At 47.5% G+C, this 10717-nt stretch overlaps 1 protein-coding gene across 4 annotated transcripts; it reads left to right on the top strand.

Moving 5' to 3' along the window:
• Positions 1-299: 299 nt before the first annotated feature.
• Positions 300-10711, top strand: SLC25A44 (solute carrier family 25 member 44). 4 transcript variants are annotated; one of them, XR_014897635.1, is made up of 6 exons: positions 3275-4206; positions 4538-5273; positions 7120-7247; positions 7775-8244; positions 8741-8793; positions 10185-10711. XR_014897635.1 is itself a non-coding variant. In XM_085319575.1 (5 exons), the coding sequence occupies exons 3-5, from the start codon at positions 4652-4654 to the stop codon at positions 7964-7966; spliced, it is 942 nt and encodes a 313-aa protein (XP_085175701.1). In that variant the 5' UTR covers positions 300-511; positions 4096-4206; positions 4538-4651; the 3' UTR covers positions 7967-8719. The 4 variants fall into 4 exon arrangements, 2 of the variants coding, with proteins under 2 accessions (XP_085175701.1, XP_085175700.1); XM_085319575.1 differs by lacking the exons at positions 8741-8793; positions 10185-10711 and adding an exon at positions 300-511 and having other exon boundaries at positions 4096-4206; positions 7775-8719; XR_014897634.1 differs by having other exon boundaries at positions 8741-10711.
• Positions 10712-10717: the final 6 nt, after the last annotated feature.

The raw sequence follows: 10717 nt of genomic DNA on the forward strand, positions 1-10717 counted from the left end.
GGCAGGATTGGGGGGGGTGCCTAGCTGGAGGATGAGTTTGGGGAGATCCACCTGGAGTGCAGGAGATTGTGGGGTGGGATTGGGGAGGCTCAGCTGTGAGGCTGGAGGGCAGGTTCGCGGCACCGAGTTTGGGGAGGCCTGGTTGTGGGGCAAGATTGGTGGGGCCAAGTTTTGGGGCAAGAGACTGTGGGTTGGAGGGGGGGGGGGGCGTTGCAGGTCTGCCTGGGTGGCAGCCAGTTGTGCATCCCTCTGGGGCTCAGCGTGGGGCAGGGGTATAATTCGGGGGCAGAGGAAGGCCGTGGGGGCAGGCCAGCAGCCTAGCTTGAGGGCTGTGGAGGTAATCAGGTGTGGGGCACTGCCTGCACGGGGATGCTCAGCAGGGTACGACCCCAGTTCGGGGAGGCTGGGGGCAGAGCAGCGGGCAGGGCCCTGGCCTCAGAGAGGATTTGGAGATGGAGTCGGCCAGGGTCAGCGTGAGGCTGCTGCAAGCAAGCGCTGGGGGAGAACCCGGGTGCGTTTTGTGCGGGGAAGCTGGGTGAGAGCTGGCGTGAGGGCCCGAGCAGAAGGGGCAGGTTTTGCCACTTGGAGAGAAACAGGGGGAGGATTTGCCGTTGGGAGGCAGGGGAAGGGTGCTGCCTGCTCCGAGGCCAGCCTGGCTGGTGCCCTGCCAGCAGCGAGTCTGGGAGGCGGGTGGCACGCGGGGAGGGGGACGGAGACGTCTTGGAGGCGACAGAGTCTGGCCCTGCAGGTGAGGGACTGGCCGGTGGCGCCGAGTAGCCGCGGGGCTGGAAACGGTGGGACGGGAAGGTTCTCACTCGCTCAGCTGCTAACTCGGTGACCTTGAGCAGGTCCCGAGCCAAAATTTGCACGTGTTCACTGACTCCTGGGTGCATCAGGTTTTTGGCTGCCCCAACTCGTGTACCAACRGCTTTAGTGCGGGACTCCTCTGCACTTGCGCCCTTTGCAAAGGAGAGGGAGGGAATTTGGCAGAGGATTGTGGATGCATTTGGAAGCGCTGTCTTTCAAGTGTGTCTGTCACATCATTTACAGAGAGGTGCAAATCTTCAGTGCTTGTGCAGCCTTTCTTAAATTTACCCAGGGATAGAAATGGATACAAGGAGTGCAATAGTAAAGCAATACTTTGATAACTGAGGTATCCAATTAGACCAGGTTCTGCATAGAATGCCACAGACAAAAGAAGTAAAATTTCAGAGACTTGTAGTGGTTTTGTTTGATCTCGTGCTTCCCCACTTGAGAGAATCTCCACAGGCAACAGCGTATAGCACTTGGAGCTGGAAGGGCGTTTTCTCGGCCCATTTCTGGATGGTTCCCAGGCCTTCGTGCTAAGGCATTAGTATGCTGAGCGAGAGGCATCCTTGGCTAGGGTTACACAAAGGCCCTGTCTTTATTTGCCAAAGAATCATATTTAGATACAGATGCAGCAGAAAGAGTTCAGAGACTGGATTGATGGGGCTGCATGAAAAGGGGGTTAAATTGTGGGGGCAAGAGTTTCATGCGAAGTTGCAGCCCGGGTTTAGAGGATGTTTGCAGTGCGACCTGCAGGCTCCCCCTTTGCAGYGACAGAGCAGCAGCAGCAGGTACAGCCTGCTTGTTAATCCTCTGCTTTAAATTCTAGGCAGAAATTCAAAAAAAATGCTTTTCTGTTCATGGTGAAAAGTAACCATTCGTACAGATTTATTTAAATTTACTGTTTAAGGCTGAGACTGTTGAAGCATTGGAGTACAGAATAACTCTATGGCCTGGGAAGGAAGCTGGTGTACTTGTATTATGTTTCAGAGGGTAGGTCTGTTCTTTTGAGACTTAGCAATTACTTTGATATCAACCTCCCCAAAGTTACTTGAAAGATCAGCACCAAAACCGGATGCCACAGGATCAGTGGTTGGAGCAAGGCCCTAGATTTAATTCCTAGAAGAATAAATGCTTTGAGCATAACTCTCGTCTTCAGCAGAGCAAGGATTTTACCTGTGGTGATCAAATCAAAACATCCCTAGTGAGATGAGGTACACCTTCCCTCCTCACCTCCCTTCAGGATGAATTTACTGTTTCAATTGCTTGCAGGCCATGGGGTTGAAGTGACATTGTCTGTCTAATTTAGATCCTGAATGAAGGTAGTTATTAATAAAAGTCCAAGGAAAGTACGGTTATTTCCCCAAGGTTATGGCTTAAATTCTAAAAACAAAGTGCTATAGTACCTAAAACTACTAATAAAGAAGTATCCTTGATACATACGTTCTTTTTTTCCTGTGTTAAAGCCCTGAGGATTTTTCTTAGCAGAGACACCTTACCTTCTAGGTGCAGAGCTCTGGACATGTATGGTTCAATTTTGGGGTGGCAGAGGAGTTTGGAGTGTAGACTACACCCTCAGATTTTGCAAGGAAACTGCACGGGGTAGACTTTATTTTTTATAAAATATTAAGCTAGTGGGACTCAGCATGAATGGGATAATGTTTTTATAGATGCTGTGGGCAGATAATTTCTGCATAGGAAGCTTTATACTGTCTAATTATGCCTGTATTTGTGAAGTGCTAATGCTTTAATTATAATTAAAGCAATACAACTTTTGTTTAGACAAGCCATTAGCTTTGTTATGCCTTATCTGTCAAGTTAATTGACTATAACAATGAATTACAGTTTTTGTCGAAGTAGGTAAAAAAGGGTGTTGTGTCTGTCCCCCTTGCACACCCCCATTCTCCCTTCCCCCCATTCCTGTGGACTCAGGTGCCCTTTGAGTATTTTTAACTTCACTGTCCATCAAGAGGAGTTGTGACAATCTGTAACACTGCTTAGTGAGGTTAAGTCAATATTTTGTTAGCAGATGGGCATGGACAGGCTTTGTTAATAACCCCCACACATGCCATAATTTCATAATCTTAAAATCTTCTCTGTGCCAGAGGTAAATAATTGCCAGTCGTTTTCTTAGTGCATCTCTAACCAGCTGAGTCTTCACTGTTTAAGCTCTGCAATTTGAAGGCGTATTTATGCTAAGGCCTTTCTGCATTACTCTGACAGCATAAAATGGCACCAAAACTGGTGTAGGGTGTTGACTTCATCTCATGTTGAATAATCTAGACTGAGTGAAAACACAGATTTAAAGTGAAGCATCTGTTTCRCGATCTCTGACACACTCGTTCCAGTTTCTACATTTACAAGTGGAATTACTTAATCTTACTCTGTTCTCAATAACTATGTGTTCTCAGCTTGTGCCTGTACATAAGACTTCAAAGAACCCTTTATCAGAGCCTGGTACAGCAGCCTTGATGTGACTGCATTCAGGCATCTTATAGTAATTCAGCAGTGTCTTATTCCAGACGTTTAGGCTTTTTTTTCGACATAGATGGAGTCCCAGTGGTCAGTGAAGTAATTGCTTTTTATGCTGGGTTGATCTTTTGAGACACTCTTTTCTTTTTGTTTATATATGCCAGGCCCTTCAAGGAGCTAGGTTTGTTCCAAGCCTGGTTGGATACACAGCAATTTAGGGTAGACAAGACCCAAAGGGAGATGGATGGAGTCACTGAGCCTTGTTCTGGGGAAGCAGGTGGTGGTGACTGCTGGGACTCGTTTGCCCATGCGGTGGAGATGCAGTGGTGACGTGTTAGGTGAGGAGGCTGAACGAGGAGCGCCTCCTGGCTTGACCTGCGGCAAGAATTCCCCTTGGCTCTTCTGCTCACCTTGTTAGTCCCTCAGCTCCTGATCCTCTGAAAGCTGCCAAAATTGGGAGCATGGCAGGTTTGTGAGTGTTATCATACCAGAAGGGATTATCCAGTAATGAAAGTGAGGATGAACTTTGTTTGCCTTAGCTGAAAAGTGCCATTAGGCTCTGTTCAGTCAAGCTGTGATTTTTAACTCTTTCTTTTCAGGATCTTGGCCATCAGCATGGAGATTCTACATAATTCTTTGCTCTTGCCTCTTGCTTCTGCTTTCACTGCCCCTTTTCCCCYCTCCTCAAGGCTTGCATTATCCTTCAGTTTCAGGAAGGGAGAAACTGAAATGCCCTGAAAAGCACATCTGATTTGTGTGGGGAATCCGAGAACCTATATGGAGACTTCACAGCATGCCACTGCTTTCTTTGTACAGAGCCTGGAACTGAAAGGTGACATTCTGACATCTAGGAGCATCACGAACCTGGAATGACTGGAGAGAAGCTGCTTTGGTTGACAGTCCGTACTCCTGCGTGGTTGTTAAAAGGTAGTTCTCACTGTTGGAGCAGTGCTTTACAAAGTCTGGCAAGCTTTGCTTTGCAGTGAAGTAGTGTGAAGCATGGTGAGAACTGCTGTGTGTACGGACTGCTGTCAGGGTTTAACAAATAGCTGTGGCGACTTCAGAAACTGCTGTCATCAGCTGTGTGTTATGGCCCTTCTACTGGACGTTACAGTCCCATCGCTCTGCCAGCAGAATGTTTTATGCAGGTGTTCCCTATCCACTTCACACAACGGAAGTAAATTTAAGTTAGCCTAAACAGCCTACATCACCTAAGTGTGCAACTGTCGTCTTAAAGTGTCTCTCTCTCTCTTTCCAGGTGACAGCACTTCCAATCCGGGCACTTAAGATACGTGGGCTGGGTCTTGGTCCACTCTGCATTTTTGAGGTAGATCTGGGGCATACCACCTCTCCTTCTCAACTTCAGGGAGTCATGGAGGACAAACGCAACATCCCCATYATTGAGTGGGAGCATCTGGACAAGAGGAAGTTTTATGTATTTGGGATTTGCATGACTATGATGATCCGGGTGAGCGTTTACCCTTTCACGCTCATCCGGACACGGTTACAAGTCCAGAAGGGCAAGAGCCTCTACAACGGGACCTTTGATGCCTTTGTGAAAATTCTGCGGACAGAAGGGACAGCCGGGCTCTACCGTGGCTTTTTGGTCAACACTTTCACTCTGATCTCTGGCCAGTGCTATGTGACAACGTACGAGCTCACTCGGAAGTATGTGTCACGGTACAACAACAACAAYGCTGTAAAGTCTCTGGTGGCAGGTGGCTCAGCCTCTTTGGTGGCCCAGAGCATCACGGTACCCATCGACGTGGTCTCCCAGCACCTCATGATGCAGAGGAAGGGGGAAAGCATGGGCAGGTTCAAGGTGCAGAACCAAGATGGCAAGCGGATGTTGGTCTTTGGCCAAACCAAGGACATCATTGTACAGATYTTCAAGGCTGATGGCTTCAGAGGCTTCTACAGGGGCTATGTAGCCTCTCTGCTCACCTATATTCCCAACAGTGCAGTYTGGTGGCCCTTCTACCATTTCTATGCCGGTAGGTGAAAGGAGGCTTTGGGTGGATCTCGTCTCAGGAGACCTAGAAGCCTCAGAGATCAACTCTGAAACTATGGACCCAGCATGATTCGCTTTCCTGCTTTGATGTGGGATTGGAGCAGAACCTGTCTTGAACAAACAGATGTATTCACTTTAAACAATTCTGCAAATGGTGGATGGAAGTTTGATAGGGCTTGAAACTAGGTGGCTTTGGGTAAAAGGGACTTGATGCATCTGCTGTAGCTTTTGCTTCTGCTAATCTTGAATAATGCATGGAAGTGAGGAAGGCTGTTGTCTGGTACTGGGCAGAGTTTTGAATCCACTGAATAAGTCTAATTCGTGTTTCTGTTCACGTGGACTCTTGTATATAGCAAAAAGACTTCTAGAGCCTGAAATCCCATAACAGAACAAAGCAATAGGCAGAGACGAGCGCCAAGTCATCTGTGGYTGTGTGTCTAAGTAAGCTCATGCTTCAGTTTCCTTAGCTTTAAAACTGGCACCAAGCCTCGCGGTACAAAACTGTACTTTACAGTATGTTCTCTCTTCCTAGCTCAGCTCTGGTAATGCTCAGGCTGTTCCCAAATACTAAAGACACTAGCCAACTAACTCCCCCTCTCCCCCTTCTTTTTTAATTTCTTCCCCTGGTAATCCATTTGATTTGTCACGCAGCTTTGCGTGTGGTTTTTTAGACCAATATTTGCTTCATAACCATCTGGCTAAACGTAGTGATAATGACAGGCTTAGATTTCACTGTACTAAGCTTGAGGTAAATCTGACAAGCTACCTGTTTGTAAAAGTACAGGTGTCTCAGGTGCACAGGTTGTTTTTCAGTGCAGGCACATTCTGGTAGCAACAGGGGAAACTGGTTACAGTCTGCACTGCATTTAAAAGGCAACAACAGCTTGGGATGTTTCACTGATTTGAGTTTTGCTGGAGCTGCTCCATACACATTTTCAATCCTCTTCCTCATATGCAAGTGTTTTATGCTTTTATTTTTTTAATACCAAAACCACAGTATTAGACTGTTAGACTTTCATTGCAAGAAGACTCAAAAACAAGCATCTAAGAACAAGTAATCGAGTCTTGTCGAGGAGAGAATATAACTGCTTTTATGAGATGTTTGCTCCCTTTCTTAGCCTTCCACAATGGAGATCAAGGAGATGCTAAATGTGGGTCTGAGTGGTCAACACCTCTTCTCCAGCTGCTCGCACACTAGCTCTTCCTTCCGCTGTCCCTGGACAGCATGCYGGCCTTGGCTGCCAACACAGGGGTCATCAAACCTGCCTTGAGGCTCAAAGTACACTGCTGGCAGAGATTCAGGTTAAAATCCTGTTTGCCAGAGAACAAGAACAGAATGAAGAAATCCCTGATAGGAATAATAACAAGCACTGTCCTCCGTAGAAATCCCACGCATGGTGTCCTGCTGGACATTGCCTGGGCAGCTTGCTAGGTAGTGGTGATGGCTTTCTGGGACTGTGCACGCTACTTGAGATAGTCTTGTCTGAAAGTTTCCCCTTGCCCTTCAAAGGAGGGGTGAATGTTTCTGTGGTTGTTTTGGGGAGATACAAGCTCTTGCTGCTCTGTTTTCCCAGGAGGTCTGAGAGATCTTGCATTTGAGGTGATCAAAGGCTCTGAGAGTGGAGCACTGTGCTGGCAGCGGCATTTAGGGCTTGTTCCCTGCATTTTGCTAACTTCCAGAGACCACCACACAGATGTGCTGTGGGAGAATGCAACAGGCCAGAAATCAGGGATTCTGCCCATTGCAGATCAGGCTAAATTAGCAGGTGGACTTAGGGAACTGGTAAGCAGCCACTTGTCTATAACTTTACTCTCCCTCCCATTCCCAGAACAGCTTTCTAGCTTGACTCCTAAAGACTGTCCTCATCTCCTCCTGCAAGCTATATCAGGGCCACTTGCGGCTGCTACAGCTTCTACACTCACCAACCCCATGGATGTCATCAGGGCTCGGGTGCAGGTAAGAGTTCAGCCTGCGGCCTTCGGTCTCAGCCCTTTGATCGGTGGCTTCAGGTAAAGTGCTCCCCTTCTCTCTGTTCTCAGGTTGTTTCGTCCTAGATTTCACGCTGCTTAAATTGTACCCTCCGTTAGTAGGAGGCAGTTCMGGTAGCAAGGCCAGCTTCACCCACCTGGATGGCTCAGATGAGGTTTCCCATCAAATGTGCCATCCTTCAGAAAAGGAGGTGCTTCCAGCAATATGTTTTGCTGATGCTTGAGCTGTTATGTTGGCCCACCAGCTTCTCAGCTTCTAGATGGAGGCAATGGGAGGGAAGGAGGAGACAGGTCTAGCGGTAGACCCCACTTAAGGCTGCCTCTTTAGGACTTCTTCCTTTCTGTGTTTTTTCTTTTTTTCCCACAGACACTGGGTTAAGGCTACTGCACTGGCTAATCTGTAATCTCCATAGTGGCTTCTGCCAGAGCAGAACCCCAGAGCAGCTCTGTGTGAAATCTAGCAGTTCTTTGAATGTCTTTTTTCTGGCTTTGCAGGTGGAAGGCAAGAGCTCCATCATCCTCACCTTCAAACAGCTCATAGCAGAAGAAGGTCCCTGGGGCCTGACAAAAGGCCTCTCTGCCCGCATCATCTCAGCCACTCCCTCCACCATCGTCATCGTGGTGGGATATGAAACTCTGAAGAAGCTGAGCCTCCGCCCAGAGCTGGTGGATTCGAGACACTGGTAGAGGCAGCTGGTGGGAGAGAAACCTTCTTTTGATCCTTCTGGATTTGGACCGTCACGGTTGAAAGCTCAGGAGGAGAGGCAAGGCAGCTGGAGTCTCCTTTGTCTCTAGCTAACAGGGAGCAGGTTTCACAGTACAAAGCAGAAGCAAGAGCAACAGCAGTTCACCTCTTTAGATCTGACTGCAATACAACACTCTGCTGCTGTTTCTGGTTAAAATCATCAAAAATGTGACCTTTGGCAATGCTCTTTGCCTGTGACGGTTCCTTCAAGAGCAGCCAGGTGTGTGAATGAATCCTGGCAAGTTCTTAGTTCTCTCTCTCTCTTTTTTTTTTTTTTTTTTTTTAATTAAAGACTTACCAGTTGGAGCAAAAAGCCAGTTTAAATTATTTTAATGTTTGCCAAACTTCTAAGCAGGGCCATCTAACAGACTGCAGCAGAGCCCTCTGGTGGTTTGTGTGCTGACTGCAATTGTACTGTGCGAAGGTGGAAAAATAGTATAGACAATTTTCCCAMTCACTCACTTTTATTTCTAGAAGACGTGAGAAGACAGTAACATGGAGCCACTTAAGACCTTATTTACTGCCTTTGGAATAGCTCTGTACATACCTTTTTTTGTAYATTCTTGGAAAATGTTTCCTATCTCTCATCCTTCAAACAGCAAACCAGTTGTTAGGCAAGTTAATAATCGCGTTGGCTGTCTGTAACTAGTTGATGGCAATTTTGACACCTAACGTATGTTGTTAATCTGTTGTTATTTAATTTTTTGTTATTTCAGGGAAGCTTATTCTGATTTCTGGGGGACTGAGTGGTTCTGTGGCCTTGTTCAATGTGAGTGTCAATACTGCATGTTCAAGGGAGACAGAGGCTGCTGCTGCTTCCCACCTCCAGTTGGTTTAAGCACAAACAAATCCAGAGTGTGGGGGAAGCATCCAGTTGCTGTTCTGCTAGCAGCCAAGCTGGGAACTGAATGTGATTTGAGCCAGAACTGGATGTGGGGTGGGAAAGAAAAAAAGCTTCTACAGGCTTTTGATCCAGTTCAAACCTGATTGGCACGTTCATATTGAATAAGAAGTAATGGTTCGCTAATACAGTGCAAATTTAAATCCTGCTTATCCTGTTTAGGAAGGGCAAGGACMGTTTTTTGCACACTCTAGCTGGATCAAAATCTTAAGCTATGTCATGTTTCTTACTGGATGAAAACTCACAGTCAAGTTATGAAGCAAGAGACTGCTCTTTGGGGAAGGAGGAACGAAGGGATCGCTTGACTTCACGCTGCTAGTCTCARTATTTGAGATCAGCATTTCATGATGCCAGCCCGCACATGGTGCTCACCCCAGTTAGTTGCGTCCAACAGGTGCAGATACATTTCCAACYAAGTGGCATGTGTAGCTGAGACAGATAAGCTACTGCCTCTGTTCATCTCGCTGCCGTAACAAGAGATTTGTGGTTACAGGGTTGATCCTGCTGACCTGTGGCTGCTGCCAGTCTCTCAGCTGCCTTTTCACCTTGGACTAAGTACAGCTCTTGCCTTTGAGCCCCTGTGCGGAGACTGGATGTGCCACAGTGTCTGTTGGAGATGCAATAAGTGCTGACAGTTGCTGCTGAAGTCAGAGAGCGACTTTAATGTTCAAGGGCAGAACTTAAAGCACAGCACCACCCCTTAAATGGGGTTGCAGAGGAGTCTTCAAAGCTTTTTTCTAATCCTGCTTTTAATTGTTTTCTGTAGCATTAGGTGAGATGATGTATGCCAGAGCCACTGACAGAGCTGCTAAAGCAGTCTGTTCTGCAAGCTGCTCTTCTGTTGAATGTTTTTTGTTGTTTAAAAGGCTCTTCTGTGCAAATCAGCTCATTCTATAATAGCTGATTCTACTGTAAAAATTATGAAGTGGAATAGCAGCATCACAAAATTGCTAGGAAGCATCCCGAATGTATAATAACCCTGGTCTTGTGCAGAGGCAGTAGCAATATCTCTATTAAAAATGATAATAATAATCAGCATGTGATGGTTACCAGCAGGTGGTTCTCAGTGTGCGTCAGGGGAAGTGGCAGACACCACAACCTTAGGGAAGACAGTCTCAAGCTTAGTATTTTTCTCTTAACCAGAGAAGTTCTGGTAACTAATATGACAGACTTTACAGACCTTCAACTCAACACCTGAATTTAAAAGCTGCAGTTAGCCGGTTTCTGTAATTTCACAACCATACTTTCTTTTTTTAAAGCTTTATCATTTAAGCAGCGCTAGGAGAGACCTACCCAGCAGAGGCCGACTGAAAAAATAATGAAAGCGGTTATGCACGAAGCCGAACAAGCCACAAAAAAACACGGCCAAAGCACGCACAGTACCTGAAACTGTAGCTCAGACGGTCCGAAAAAGCGTGGACTCCTCCTTTCTAGCGCTGGTAGTCTCTCACAAGCACTGGAATATCTTTGCAAGGCACAGATGTAAGTGGCCCGCCGCTTTTCCTTCTGTTTGTGCGCTGTGCTCGGATCATGCTGCCTCCGGCGCGTTCTTGGGCCTCGACCGATGCTGTTGTGAAGCGCTCGAGGTGAGGAGCGCGGGCCGGGGAGCCCAASAGCCCGGCGTGCCGTGTTTTCTCAGTCCGGTGTCGGGGCTCCTCGCTGCCTGCCCTAACGGGGCGGGCGAAGCGTTCGCACCCCGCCTGGTCTCACCGATTCCTCCTGTGCCGCCCCGGCCCCGGGGGGGGGGGGACACACGATGTCCCCCTGCCTCCAGGCCAAGCGGTGCTCCGCG

Source organism: Rhea americana, unplaced genomic scaffold (genome assembly GCF_003343005.1).
Source record: "Rhea americana isolate MKP2758 unplaced genomic scaffold, rheAme1 scaffold_599, whole genome shotgun sequence".
NCBI lineage: Eukaryota > Metazoa > Chordata > Aves > Rheiformes > Rheidae > Rhea > Rhea americana.